Source organism: Pelophylax lessonae (genome assembly GCF_965119305.1).
Source record: "Pelophylax lessonae genome assembly, chromosome: 1".
NCBI classification, from domain to species: Eukaryota; Metazoa; Chordata; class Amphibia; order Anura; family Ranidae; genus Pelophylax; species Pelophylax lessonae.
This window is the reverse complement of record NC_138768.1, coordinates 328,281,692-328,297,357: the sequence shown is the minus strand read 5'-3', so window position 1 is coordinate 328,297,357 and position 15,666 is coordinate 328,281,692. Positions and strand designations below refer to the sequence as shown.

The 15,666-nt window shown below is 44.1% G+C and overlaps 1 protein-coding gene across 1 annotated transcript in view; it reads left to right on the top strand.

The window, feature by feature from the left end:
- Positions 1 to 2,425: 2,425 nt before the first annotated feature.
- LOC309545596 (uncharacterized protein) overlaps positions 2,426 to 15,666 on the top strand; it is a gene marked incomplete at its 3' end in the record, with an annotated part of 151,007 nt that continues 137,766 nt past the window's right edge. The window contains exon 1 of the mRNA XM_082244831.1: positions 2,426 to 2,537. Within this exon, the coding sequence (XP_082100957.1) occupies positions 2,471 to 2,537 (67 nt within the window). The 5' untranslated portion in view covers positions 2,426 to 2,470. The remainder of the gene's footprint in view (positions 2,538 to 15,666) is intronic.

Here is a 15,666-nt window from a genome sequence, read left to right as displayed (position 1 = left end):
GATGTTAGAATGGCCAAGTCAAAGTCCAGACCTGAATCCAATCGAGAATCTGTGGAAAGAACTGAAAACTGCTGTTTTGCAAGGAGGAATGGGCAAAAATTTCAGTCTCTCAATGTGCAAAACTGATAGAGACACACCCCAAGTGACTTACAGCTGTAATCGCAGCAAAAGGTGGGGCTACAAAGTATTAACTTAAGGGGGCTGACTAATTTTGCACACCCAATTTTTCAGTTTTTTATTTGTTAAAAAAGTTTGAAATATCCAATAAATTGTGTTCCACTACATGATTGTGTCCCACTTGTTGTTGATTCTTCACAATAAATTACAGTTTTATATCTTTATGTTTGAAGCCTGAAATGTGGCAAAAGGTCGAAAAGTTCAAGGGGACCGAATACTTTCGCAATGCACTATCTATATATATAGCACTGCCCCCGTAAGGGCTGCCAGAATCACACTTTTCTGGTCCCCCTGAGTTACCAGCATACATTTCTTTTTGTTCTCCTTCCTTTCGCTCGTTTCAATAATCAGTCCAGGGGTCTTTGGTTGTTTTGTGTTTCATTATAAATTAGGGATAGGAGAAGGGAATAGTGGGATACTCTGAATTAACTATGCACAATATTGGAGGACTTCTATCTTCATGTACAGCCAGGCTGTTGGTTGACCCTGCCACTAAAGGTGAATTTGAATTGAGTCTCTTTCCTAAGACGACTTGGTGAACTATTGATTATCTTCAGGACACTCTCCTCAGCATCCTCTCTCTCTCTCTCCTTACTGCTGACACCCGTCCTCTGACTCTTCTACACGTGGGGTGGCCCCCCTCAGGTCAGGCCCCTTGACACGAGTCCCTGTATTCACTATACTGTTTTTCCAGGGTTTCCAGTGTCTCCCCTTCAGTCAGCTCTCCTGGACCTCTGGGTTTAACTCCTCTCATCCATTCCTCTGGCCCTCGGGACAATCTCCTGCGACTACGTGCCACTGCTAAAGAGGAGGAGGCAAATACCCCCCCTCCCTCAGGGACTCTGCTCTGCGAACATGTGCTCCTGGCTTTTATACAGTATCCCAGAATGCACTGAGGCGACCTGCCACTGCCAATCACCAGGACTGTATCAAAGCCTATGCATTCATTCGTCAGGTTTCCTCCCACTGTCCAACATGCCTCCCTATTGGACCAGTGTTAAACACTCTCTAGACACAATGAATCGCATGCTGAGCACAGGGAGCAGACCTCACTCACAGATCCTGCTCTCTAATAAGCAGAGAGCAATATAGATTTACCTGCAGCCCCACTGGTAAGCAGACAGAGCCAAAAACTACACTCTCTCACTAGCACCTACCTAAGAGGGTGCTACAAACAATATTTTTTGGAGTTTGTGCAACACTATTTTTTGCATACAAATTAAATATATTGGTGACTACTGGTTTTTAGATGTGGTGTCTGCATTAGAGTTCTTTTTTTCAGGCTAAGCACATATTTCAGTTTTCTGAAATACTGAAAGATGACTAATTATCTTGCCAGAATTCCAGTGTTCATATAACTTCTTGTGCACTGAAATTATATACAGTATCAAACAATCAGTTTTCGCTTCTTTCCCTGAAACAAAGAAAACTACTGTAGACACCGCATCGAAGGATGGTTAAGCCCCTTTCACACAGGCGGACCGTTCAGATCCGCCTGTCAGTTTTTTTGAATGGTCACCCCATGCATCTCTATGTGGCATCGGATGTCAGCGGAGACATGTCCGCTGACATCCGATCCGTCAAATCTGGATGGATGGAAACCCTATTTTCCATCCATCCACCGGATGGGATGGGATCGGATGAGAACGGACCGACGGATCACAGCATGGGGACCGCACACATCACGGAGAACAGCTATCATCCTCCTGTTCAGCGGGGGATTGGCGGATCGATCCCCCGCTGAGATAAACGGAGTCCGTCTGACGGACGGACTGTGTGAAAGAGCCCTTAAGCTGCAATTAATTACAACTTTGTTTTTGGATTTAAGCTGGCCATACATAAATCATTTATTTTTCATTCAACCGGTGATGTGAACAAAAAAAAATAACTGGTTCCATTATCCAAACACTTGATGTGGATGGGAGAATCACTCCCGCTGTCCTATGGTGTTCTGATGGCGAGGAGCCTTCTCTGCCGTCAAAGCACACTGATCAGTGTTCGCCATTAACACTGATCGTTTGTGAAAAACCCAACAGGCTGTTTGTACAGAAGTCAATCAGTAGATCAACTTACAATCAGCCTGCCTATACAGTGATCAAAATTCAGCCAGTCCCTGCTGAACTGGCTAAATTTTAATCCATGTATGGCCACCTTTAGATATGCTTTAATAACAACTTCATGTTACATTTCTTTCTGTGACCAGGAACTTTAATCCATATTTATGAACTCGATCTGATTACGTTTCATCCTTGGTATGTTATTAGGTGCTGTTTACATGAAGATGGAATGAAGAATGGAAGAGGAAACCTCAAGCACATCACAGAGAAGTCAACCAAAAGTCCCACAGTCTCCCATCAACGGTGAGTTAAAATGTGGTCTGCACATAACATCATTTTGTTAGAGGTGGTTGTGGTCACAATGGGAGTCTGTATGTATTACCAAATGGCATAAATGCTCACATAAGCAGTCTATATTTCTTGTTTTAAAAGATTGGTAGAGTTTAAACAAATACTTCAAAGCCGGGGATAGATTTCTTGCAAATGACTCTATACCACTTGTGATGCTACATATATTGTAAAAAGTGTTCTACATTTCTGCATGGATACCAGCATTGTCTCCCACATAAAGGAAATAACAGAAAGTAAGTCAACAGTCACAGAGGGAAACCTGTTGCAGAGTAGCGCAAGAAGATGAGAATCACGAACAGTAGGTGACAGAATATTTCGGGATTCCTAAAGTACAAGAGTATATAGTATAGGATTTGTATAGGTCTATCAGGCCTGTAGACTGGGCCCTGAGTAGATATTCCAGGAAGTAACTTATGGGGGGGGGGGGGGGCAATAACCATTTAAGAAGAATGTAATCCTAGTGAAGTTGTAGAGAGTATACAAAAATATGATGTCAATTCAACCGAAACTGGTCACACACACTAATGTGTATAAATAAATATATTTATAAATGATATAGGGTCTGGGATTACCAGTATCATTACACTGTTTGCAGATGACACCAAACTATGCAGTGGAATAATGTCCTTACAGAATGTCTCCAACTTGCAAGCTGATCTCAATGTACTGTTTAATTGGGCAAATGTGTGGCAAACAAGGTTTAATGTCGATAAATGTAAAATTTTGCACTTTGGGGATAGAAACATGCATACATCATACATACTAGGGGGAGTACACCTGGGGCAATCCATGCTGGAGAAGGATCTGGTTGTCTTGGTAGATCATAAGCATAATAATGGTATTCGATGCCAAGCTTCGGTTTCCAAAGCGAGCAAAATCCTTTCTTGCATTAATAGAGGTTTGGACTGCAGAGAGAGAGAGAGAGAGACATAATTTTACCCCTTTATAAATCATTAGGAGGTTTTGTCACGCTTACCCCAAACACAGGTAGTTAGACATTATAGCTGGCTATTATGTTCTTCACCAATAGCAGCCCCCTTTCCCAAAAGGCAAGCAGGGCTACCGGTACTCTGTTGCCCCCAGGACTTATACACAGGGCCTGGCTACCACGCCAGGCAGGCACAAACTGAGCAAGCAAACATGTACTTGCTGTTGGCAGACAGACAGAGTGGTTTAATCACAGTCCAGGTAAAAGGTAGGCAGAGTTCACAGAATAGTCGTTATGCGGTCTGAGGTCATACACAGGGAAATCCAATCTAGCAGAGCAGGTCAGACAAACAGGAAGATTGATTAGGTATTTACACACTCTATCACAAGCTTGAGACTAAAGGTTTGGCTGGCCTAAATCAGGTTTGGTCTCCACCCAGTGTCTGGCCACATCAAACACCTAGCAGGTGGACAGACAAACAAGGAGAAGGCCATAGCCAAAACCAAGATGCTGGAATGAGGAGCAGGAGCGCTGGATGCTCCTGACAGACCTCATCTGGAATATGCATTTCAGTTTTGGGCACCAGTTCACAAAAATTATATTGGAGAACTGTAGCGAGTGCAGAGAAGGGTAATCAAACTGATAAGAGGCATGGAGAAACTCAGCTATGAGGAAAGTTTAGAGGAACTGAATTTATTCTCTCTTGAGAAGAGGAAATAAAGGGGGATATGATCAACATGTATAAATACATAAGTGGTCCATATTGTAAACTTGGTATAGAGTTATTCACTTTAAGGTCATCACAGAGGATAAGGGGGCACTCTATACATCTGGAGGAAATTAGATTTTATCTCCAAATATGGAAAGGCTTCTTTACAGTAAGAGCTGTGAAAATGTGGAATAGACTCCCTCAAAAGCTGGTTCTGGCCAACTCAGTAGATTGTGTAGCAAGGTTTCCAGGCCTGTGGCCTAATTTGGGTCTGCCATTGTTACCGGTTACCTCTCCAGCCCATGTGAGCTGCGACCCTGGGTGTGAGAACTGAGACATTGACAACTCCGGCATCTTTGTTTTGTTGTTTTATTGGATTTAAGGGGATGGGAGAAGGGAATGAGTGGATAACTCCTTTAGGCTCAACTAATTACACTTGGGACTTAATCCTAGAAAATTGCCCGTTGGCGCTTCCTTGACGCCAGCCGACGCCAGCCAACGCTCCCTAACACTGTAGCTTTCTAGAAGTGCTAGATCCTTGACTATAAGTCCAGAAGACCCAAGACCATCAATTGTAAGAATCCTGACACTGCTGCACTGCAAAGTCACTGAATACTCCCCTCCCGCCTTGCACTGGCTTGAGGTAGTACACTGTAGGTTTCTGTGAAGCTGCAACTGTTAACTGACACACACTGTACACTTCAGGGCCCAACTGCAGGTGCCCCCTTTAACTTGAATTCTTTGGGGTTCGCTGACTATGTACCCCCCTCTGTAACTTCAGAGTCCTCAACCTAGGTACCCCCTTTCAGCTAGCTGGCACTGGATCCCAGAACCTCTTCCGGAGTGGTCCCCTCTGACTCTGGCAGACCTCCAGGGGCAATCCACAGTACTCACGACCTGTGTAGGCTTTCCCGGGACTGGACCCCTCTCACGCTCCACAGGCTCTCCTCAGCTCAGCTCAACACTCTCTGGATCCTCAGGTGACACCCTGAGACATCCACCTCCTCAGACAGGAGGAGAGACAGCCGTTCTCTCCCTCCTGGGACTTTGCTCCCGCCAAAGACACTGTGTCACGCACTTCCCCCAAACTTATATCCACTCCCAGAATCCTTTGCAGCAAAATCTGCCTTCTGGGGTAGTTAAAAGCTTGGATGTGTCCCCTGATTGGGCTTCCCACACTGCCCTTTGAGAAGCCTCTCACAGGAGCCAGTGAGGATACTTCTCCCCTCAGCAGGCACACCTGGAAACCATGACACCCTGACTAAATAAATCACAGCCCTGCTGTTAGGCGGACAAGGCCCACTATACATTTACCTAGCACCTACCTGTAGGGTGCTACAATTGTTTTAAGAAATGCCTGGATTATTTCCTAAATGTACATAATATAACTGGATACTAATATTTATAGGAAAGTTGATCCGGGGAATATCCGATTGCCTCTTGGGGGATCTTTTTGGGGGAATTTTTTTTCCCTACTGGAGCAAATTGGATCATGCATTGCTGGGGTTTTTTTGCCTTCCTCTGGATCAATTGTGGCTATTGGATAGGGTATATGGAGGTATATTATTTTACAAACTGATGTTTTATATAATGTTTTTTATGTGTAAAAAATTATATGTATGCATACAGTAAACACATTATAATATATATATATATATATATATATATATATTTATTTATATGTACACGCACACTATATACAGTATCTCTCAAAAGTGAGTACACCCCTCACATTTTTGTAAATATTTTATTATATCTTTTCATGTGACAACAATGAAGAAATGACACTTTGTTACAATGTAAATTAGTGAGTGTACAGCTTGTATAACAGTGTAAATTTGCTGTTCCCTCAAAATAACTCAACACACAGCCATTAATGTCTAAACCTCTGGCAACAAAAGTCAGTACACCTCTAAGTGAAAATGTTCAATTCGGGCCCAAAGTGTCAATATTATGTGTGACCACCATTTTTTTCCAGCACTTCCTTAATCCTCTTGGGCATGGAGTTCGCCAGTGCTTTATAGGTTGCCACTGGAGTTCTCTTCCACTCCTCCATGACGACATCACGGAGCTGGTGGACGTTAGAGACCTTGCGCTCCTCCACCTTCCTTTCTAGGATTCCCCACAGATGCTCAATAGGGTTTAGGTTTGGAGACATGCTTGGTCAGTCCATCACCTTTACCCTCAGCTTCTTTAGCAAGGCAGTGGTCATCTTGGAGGTGTGTTTGGGGTCGCTATTATGTTGGGATTCTGCCCTGCGGCCCAGTCTCCAAAGGGAGGGGATCATGCTCTGCTTCAGTATGTCACAGTACATGTTGGCATTTATGGTCCCTCAATGAACTGTAGCTCCCCAGTGTCGGCAGTACTCATGCAGCCTCAGACCATGACACTCCAACCACCATGCTTGACTGTAGGCAAGACACACTTGTCTTTGTACTCCTCACCAGGTTCCTGCCACACACGCTTGACATCAATCGAAACCAAATAAGCTTATCCTGTCTCATCATACCACAGGACATGGTTCCAGTAAGTCGGGATGAAGTAGCGAGGAGACATCGCTGAAATTGGCAGCAGAGGAGGATCACCCAACACTGAGGAGATCCACTCAACATACGGAGTCCGTCTGAGATCTGGTTCCTGTGGACCCCTTGGAATCTTTGGGCCTATTTATCATTAGCCTTTGGTAAGCGGTACCTGTACAGAAAATTTCGTCAGACGTGCTGTTTGCCTTCATATGGACTTTATTTCTGGACTTTTTTTACATTATCATATATGTTTTCACTATTTAGCGCAACTTATATTTATATATTGTTTTTGAGGTGATAGTCACACTTGAAGTTGCTGCTTATAATCTCTTTGGTGTAGCGCAGTTGTTTACATTTTTCTAAGCCATGTCCTTAGTCTGCTTGTCTTCAGAAAACTGTTTGCGGGCTTTCTTGTGCATCATCTTTAGAAGGGGCTTCCTTCTGGGACGACAGCCATGCAGTGTGCGGCGTATGGTCTGAGCACTGACAAGCTGGACCCCCTCCTTTCAACCTCTGCATCAATGCTGGCAGCACTCATACGCCTATTTCCCAAAGACAACCTCTGAATATGATGCGGAGCATGTGCACTTAACTTCTTTGGTCGACCATGGTGAGGCCTGTTCTGAGTGGAACCTGTCCTGTTAAACCGCTGTATGGTCTTGGCCACCATGCTGCAGCTCAGTTTCAGGGTCTTGGCAATCTTCTTATAGCCTAGGCCATCTTTATGTAGAGCTGCAATTCTTTTTTTTAGATCCTGAAAGAGTTCTTTGCCATGAGGAACCATGTTAAACTTCCAGTGACCAGTATGAGAGAGTGAGAGCGATAACACCAAATTTAACACACCTGCTCCCCATTCACACCTGAGACCTTGTAAAACTATCGAGTCACATCACATCGGGGGAGGGACCCAATTTGGACATTTTCACTTAGGGGCGTACTCACTTTTGCTGCCAGCGGTTTAGACATTAATGGCTGTGTGTTGAGTTCTTTTGAGGGGACAGCAAATTTACACTGTTATACAAGCTGTACGCTCAGTACTTTACATTGTAGCAAAGTGTCATTTCTTCAATGTTGTCACATGAAAAGATATAATAAAATATTTACAAAAATGTGAGGGGTGTACTCACTTTTGTGAGATACTGCATATGGAAATTATTTTAGTTTGTGATTTTAAAGGGTTTTCATTTTTCAGATAGTGCTGGCTTGCTTCCTATTTAGCTGTAATTACCTTTTTGAATAAGAAAACCTAACCAAGCATAACCATTGTTTCCTAGGGCTCATAAGCACTATCTAGCTGAACATTACTAGTGATTAGTAAATAAGCATTTGCTTTCAGAAATATAGACATTGCAATCTGTTGTTCCTTAAAGCGTATCTAAGGCCAAAAGCAAAAAAATTATTCATTGCAGCTTACCAATCCTTAAAGGAGTTGTAAAGTCAGAAGGTTTTTTATCCTAATGCATTCTATGCATTAAGATAAAAAACCTTCTGTGTGTAGCTGCCTCCCCAGCACCCCCTAATACTCAACTGAACCCGATCTCTGTCCATTGATGTCCACGAGTCCCTCAGCCGTCCGGGACTCTCCCTCCTGATTGGCTGAGACACAGCAGGAGGGCCATTGGCTGTCAATCAAAGTCAGTCAGCCAATCGGGAGAGAGGGGGGCGGAGCTGAATGGCAGCTCCATGTCTGAATGGACAGACGGAGCTGCAGCTCAGCTCGGTTGCCCCCTTAGCAAGCTGCTTGCTGTGGGGGCACTCAATAGGAGGGAGCGGCCAGGAGCTGCAAAGAGAGACCCGAGAAGATGAGGATCTGGGCTGCTCTGTGCAGATCCACTGCAACAAAGCAGGTAAGTATAACATGTTTGTTGGTTTTTTTTTTTTTTTTTTTAAATGAGACTTTACAATCACTTTAAATGTACTGGTTGCGTTTTTTGCTTTATTTTCACCTGGTGACTGAGTCAGTCTTAGGAAAGTCTTTTATTTTTCAACTTACTTTAACAGACTAAGTTGTCCAGTAAGAGAATCAGAAATGCATGGTTTACACCTACTATGCTGTTTGAAGCATGATCCATGTTCATTTCACTCTTCAGATAGCAATAGACAGGTGTTGAGGAGGTGTTGTATCACCTCCTCACTGCCTGTTTAAACCCCTAAATAATGGACAACCTCGTGCATTGTAGGCGGTTGTAGGGTGGCTGCAATGCGACCCTATTCACTTGAATAGGTCCCACTCAGCAGGTGGTAACACCCCCCGAGTGCCACATCTGGTATATTTCCTGTCGTGAAGCAAAGCATTGTGGGTGCAGTATGTGTATACCCCTAGCTGAGGGCCAGTAAAGATGTAGTTTAACCTCAGGGTTTTACCACCCCCCAATCACAAGTATAAATAAGCCCTAGGGTTCATTTATACTTGCTTTCACTTCAACACACATTAAAGCACCCACCGCTTCAACATGATTTTTTGATGTGTTTTTGATGCTTCTGTGATGTTTCAGTGGTGCTTCGGTGATGCTTTTTTGAAGCTTTAATGAAGCTTAGCAGATGCCATGTGCGTGTGTTTATATCTCATACCTGCAATACATCCAAAATAAAGCGAAGCTAAAGCTGAATAAAAGCCGTTTAAAAGCACCACTAAAGCAACATGGGGTATAATTTTTTAAGCAAAGCAAAGACGGAAAATTGTATACTCACCTTTCTGTAATTTTCCTTTCCTGATGCATCTTCAAAGCAACATACAATGACAGCATACAGTACATAGCCTGATAGGAGTGGTTAACTATAAATCAAAGACAGACACAGCTCAAGGAATTCTCTGTAATGCCTTGTACACACGCATCGATAGTTGGCCGTGAATTTTCGCCCAACGTCCGATCGGCCGATTTTCGGCTTGTTAGTACGATGCTTTCAACAACTGACTCCGACTTTTCGGCCGAAAAAAATCTGGTGTGCAGGCTATAAAATTTTTGTTGGCCGTCAACAGAACGGCCGATTTTCCGTCAGTCAGTACAGATTTCGGCAGACAAAAATCTGATGAGCAAGACTGGGCATGCTCAGAGAAGAAAAAACACACGGAAATTAAACCAGCACATGACATCACTTCTGAAGTTAGTTTTTGTTGGCCGAGAAAATTCGTGCGCAGTCTAGAGCACATTTCAACCAACACAACAACACTGGACAAAAGACGGCTGATCGGTCGGCCGATAATCGTTGCGTGTGTACGAGGCATAACTCTCAGCATTTGGCTGGAAATCTGTATGCTGCCATGAAGATGCACCAGGAAAGGAAAATTACGGAAAGGTGAGTATTACATTTTTGCATTTTGATGGCGCATTAAGGCAGCATACAATGGGAATTAACTCTAAAGTCTTTTGGAACAGGAAGGTCTTGTGAAGAGTAGGCTCCATTTTGTTTCAACAATATAGGAGGTGACTGTAGTTGTTGTTGCTGACTGACCTTGCCATAAGCTATGTCGGAACCAAGTGCACAGTTTTTAGCCTTCCTGAATGAAAAGGTAGTTGCCAAGCAGACCAGTAGAGTTATAGTAACATCCAGGGGATGGGGTTCTCCCGCTTCACCAAAGAAAGTTGGTAAATTTACTTCCTTGTTAAAGTGGAAGGAGAAAGACGCCTTAGGGATAAAAATGGTCTGAGGGTTTAATGACTATTCTGTCCGGGTAGAACGTTAAACTCCTTGAGTACAAATCCTACACCTCTTTTCACAGAAGTTGTAGCAACCAGAAATATGGTCCTAGGGGTTCGATTGCAGAGTGTAGCCAATTCTGTAGGATAGAAATGAGGCCTTGATAGAGCTGAGAACCATAAGCAAGTTTCACCTAGGGAACAATGGTTTCCTGGCAGGTCTATAACTTCATGCTAACCTTGACAAAATAGGGGGGGGGGGGGCTATTGGGTACCTCATCTTTGTTAACAAATTGTAAAAAAAACCCCAAAAAAAGCAAGGGAATGGGAAAAGGAGGAAGATAGTACTGGAGAGATATCAGACTTTACCGGTACCAAATAGGAGGACTGTACACAGATATACGTGAAAGTATCAAATTCATTGCACAACATCTTTGTTAAAAGGATTTAAAATAAAAATAAAAAAGGGCCATAGCTCTCATACAGTATACCAAATAATCTAACAATCACTGTTTCTATGCTGGTTGTTCCAAGAGGTCGACGCGTTTCGCATTTAATTGCTTTATCAGGACCTATATAGATTATTTAATCAAGGCTGCTTCTTTCCTGACACCCCTTCTTTGTCAGTTGCCGCTTCCTCCAAGCGGACTTGACATACTATGCTTCTTAGGCAATGGCTTTCCACTATAAACGCAGCATTAGGACTGGTAACCTGTGGTGTTTGCAGATAGGGAGCGATAAAAATGAGAGGCAAGATGACCTTGATCAATGTTGTCTGGATGTCTGCACCTAAATGGTGACTGTTCTGGCTTTTAAAGGGCTCCATCTATCTTGAGGTCCTTGCAGGGCTGTATGCTGCTTGCTCCAGACAGACGTGACATACTAGCTTGTCAGGCAATGACTTTCCACCCCAAATGCAGCAACTATTAGGGCTGGTAACCTGTGATGTTTATAGACGGGGTGCAATGATAATGAAAGGTGAGATGATGACCTTGATCAACATTTGCCTGGATGTCTGCTCTTAGATGGCGACTTTTCTTTACCTTTAGAGGGCTCCCTTCATCCTGAGGATCTTACAGGGCTGTAGATATTATGACAGTATCGGCTCTCCTTTTCTCAATATCTTCACTACTTCCCTAATCCCTTTACCTTAAAAGCAAAGTGTGATCTGACTGGGCAGTGTTCTGCAAAGAAACAGAGCAAAGCAGCAGACTGAAATGAAAAAAAGCATGACACAGTGATCCCAGAGCAAGCATTGAGAAGGAGATAGGAAGAGCCAAGGTGAATGCAATCAAAAAGGGAAAACATACTTGAAAACACCATTACCACCTAAGCACACACACACACCACACACCACACACCACTAGCGTGAAAGTACTCAATGTCAGAAGGTTGTTGGGTTACACAATGAGCGTGTATGCTTTTTTTTTTCCATCCTGGCTGATGAACCAACCCTGACTGGACCACGTTTGGCGCTTTGGAGTCTCCCTTCATAAGGAGATGTAACCCGCGCATTTGACCATACTATATGATGGTCCACAGGATCTGGTAAGAGGATTTAATACTTGTTGTCACCTGGTGGTTGAAGCACTACAAATTGTGATTGTGGGGACACTGGTGGAGCAAGTGAACCGTGGACAATTTGTTTCCTTTGGACTTTCTGGTTTCACATATATTTTTCCTTTTCAGCCCTTGTGTATTGGCTCTTATGGACACCATGCATATATTTGGTGAGATTTCTTTTTTTAACTGAATACGTTTTATGTAATTATATTGATTTATTTTTGTGTTTTCACAATATTGAGTTTAATTTTTTAGCGCTGCTTCATATATTTATTACATTTCTTGCATCTAATGTCACAGATTGCTTAAGCAGCTGCTCATTCGTTATTTATGTTTTAGCGCAGATATTCTATATGATTTTTGAAAGCTTGTTTAAAGCTTTCTTTGAGAGGTCTGCACCACCACAATGGGGCACCAACCATATGACTCATTTAGATGCTGTATAGGAAGCACCTCCACCCAGGAGAGGCTGAACTATGCTGCCCAGACCACCACAATGGGGCTTCAACCATATAGCTCATTTAGAGGCTGTACAGGAAGGACTTCCACCCAGGAGAGGCTGAACTATGCTGCCCAGACCACCACAATAGGGCTTCAACCGACCGCATCTAGAGTATTCTGTCCAGTTCTGGTTGCCAATCCTCAGAAGGGATGTGTTGGAGCTGGAGAGAGTCCAGAGAAGGGCAACTAAACTAATTAGGGGATTGGAGGACCTTAATTATGAAGAGCGTCTGCAATCGCTTGATTTATTCTCCCTGGAGAAGGGACACCTGAGGGAGGACATGATAGCAATTTATAAATATCTCAATGGGGATCTCAGCTTAGAAAAACAGCTATTCAGTCAAAGGGATTGCATGAGGACCCAAGGGCATACAATGCGATTAGAGGAGAAGCGTTTTAACCGCAGGCAACATGGGGGGTTCTTTACTGTTAGGGCTACAAGATTGTGAAATTCTCTACCACAAGAGGTGGTTTCTGCGGGAAGTATGGTGGCTTTCAAAAGACTCTTAGATGTACATCTCAATGATCAGAACATTCAGGGGTATGTGAGATGATTACAGCCACATACACCTACACAGGTTGAACTGGATGGACTATTGTCCTTATTCATCCTCACCTACTATGTAACTATGTAACTATGTAACCATATAGCTCATTTAGAGGCTGTACAGGAAGGACTTTCACCCAGGAGAGGCTGAACCTGGCTGGGCGACAAACGATAAGGGATACCTCGCGAACGACAGTCCTGATCAGGTTATGATAAAAAGGAGAATGCTGCGAGCCAGGTCTGTCTTTGATTTATAGTTAACCGGTCCTATCAGGTTGTGGGGGAAAGAGCCACAACTCATTGTATGCTGGTAAGATGCACCAGGAAAGCAATGTGTAAACAGAACTGTAAGCTAACCATTTTATTTAGGGACAGGTGCTTTGATTGGCATTCAGAGTGCTTTAAAAAAGCATGTCCATGCCATGTTTTGAAGCAAGTGTAAACGAGCCCTTAGAGTGTTGAGACACGCCATTTAACACTGACAAGGGTGCTTACAATGATCAGCTTTAATTCATTTATGTAAATCCTTTATCCCAAAAGTTTAAAAAAACTATTGCTGTAAGTGTTAGCTGGAGTTCCACTTTAACTTGTTAGTCAAGTCCATCTATATTTGCTAGTGCATCCAACATCACCATTTCCACAGGTTGACAATGGCTCCATGTCTCCTTCATCCAGATTTAAGACACCGTAGGGTAGAAAGTGTTTTATTGGCAAGATCACTAGGTGAAAATAAAGGAAAAATGGCTAAAGACAAAAAAAGCAAAAACTAATGCAGCTACCTCATTTAGGGCTTGTTTATTCTGGTGTGGAGACCTGCGTTTTTCTACACTTGAAAAACTCAGGTGTCTGCAAGGGCACACTAAAAGCCATTGTTTTCTATGTGCTCTTTTCACGCTACAATACAGCCCTTGGGTGCAGAGCATTAAGGCGCATAAGAATGCTGGCATGTCTGCATATTTCAGAGATCCTAGTAAAGTTAGAAAAAAAGCTAAAGCACAAGGCACCGCTCCCACCTTATGTAAAAAGCCTGCACAGTAAAACAAATCTTTTTTGTGTTGGTGCTCGGCTCGTGTGAGGCTGGTGTGCAGTGCGGTCTGGCAGGACCAGTGCAGTGTTGATGCACTGATACCAGCACATTCCACTGTGTACTTTTTTCTTTTACAAACTTTATTGAAATGCCACGCAGCTCTATCGACTGGTGTGTGGTGAGCTACACTCAGGGCTGCCATCAGGGGGGTACAGCCCATACCCATGTAGGGGGCCCGGGCATCCCGAGGGGCCCCAAACAGGGTAGGGTTGCCTCCTGTCCTCACAATACCATTCAATTGTAAGCTCCGCCATTCCCTTGCAGACTGGCACTATGTGGGGAGTCCTGCCCCTCACTAGCCCCCACACACAGCTGTAGGCCTCGCCCTCCCCTGTTCTCCAGCTGTTCACTCCTGGACAGGAGGAGCGGTATTTACTAGTACCGATCACCTTTTTGTTTCCTGGGATGGAGGAGATGGGACTGGAGGAGGAGGACATGGGATGCAGGAGGACATGGGACTGGAGCAGAATGACGGCATTGTAGGCAGGCCCTGGGGAATGTTGGTGGTCAGGCCCGAGGGGGGAGGGGGGGCCCAGGCCTAAAACTGTGTAAGGGGCCTCAAAATTTCTGATGGCTGCCCTGGCTACACTATACTTTTTTTTTCAGCACACACCACCACAATGCAATGGTATGAACTGGCCACATCAGATACAAGACATTTTGCAGTGTAGGTGTGTGGGACTAAGCTAGAAGAGCTGCCCAAAGCAGTCCCACCGCACCTGGTGTGAATGGATCCTTTAAAGTGGAGTTCCAGGCACGGAAGTAATTTTTCAACAAACATACCCCCGGGACAGTCAGGGCTAGTACATTCCACAATGGCTAGCCTCTGATCTGTCCCGGTTCGCACTTACCTTTTAGAAGAAATACTCACTTATAAAATTTCTTCCACAGCGTTTCCATCTCTCTTGTGGGCAGCTGAAGCCGGCGCGGTCCTCTTCGGCGTCTTCTTCCGCGTCTTCTTCTCCCAGAATGCGCCTGCACCGGCCCCTCTCGTCACTTCTGGTGCGGCGCCGCATTCCTCCACAGCTTCTGGGCATGCCCAGAAGCTGTTTAGCAGGGGAATGCGGCGTCGCCCAGAAGTGACGAGCGGGGCCGGTGCCGTCGCATTGATTCCTGGGAGCGATGACGTTCAGCTCCCAGGAATCAGTGCAAGCCCGGAAGAGACGACTGAGCCTCGGCACAGAGGGAGGAAGTGAAGACTAGGTGAGTATATTCGATCTTCAATTACAAGGTAAGTAAATAAAAAAAAAAAACCTAACTATCCAATTCATTTTCAGGTGAAGGTGTAGAAGCGGACGGGCACAAAAAAAAAATATCGATTTTGTGCCCGGAACTCCGCTTTAAGCGATATTAAACCCAAAACCAAAAATGTAATATATTGCAGCTTACCAATTACTAGATGTGGTGGCTCCATCAGTTTTCTTTTCTTTGGCTTTTCCCTTTTGTTTTCACCTGGTGATCTGTGCAGTAGCATACCTCCTGTATCAGACTGCATTCACACCTCGGCAGGGTTGCAGCGATTCTTCCCGTGATTTCAAAGTGCCGAGGTGTGAATGACAAATCACAAAATGCACATTTGAGAT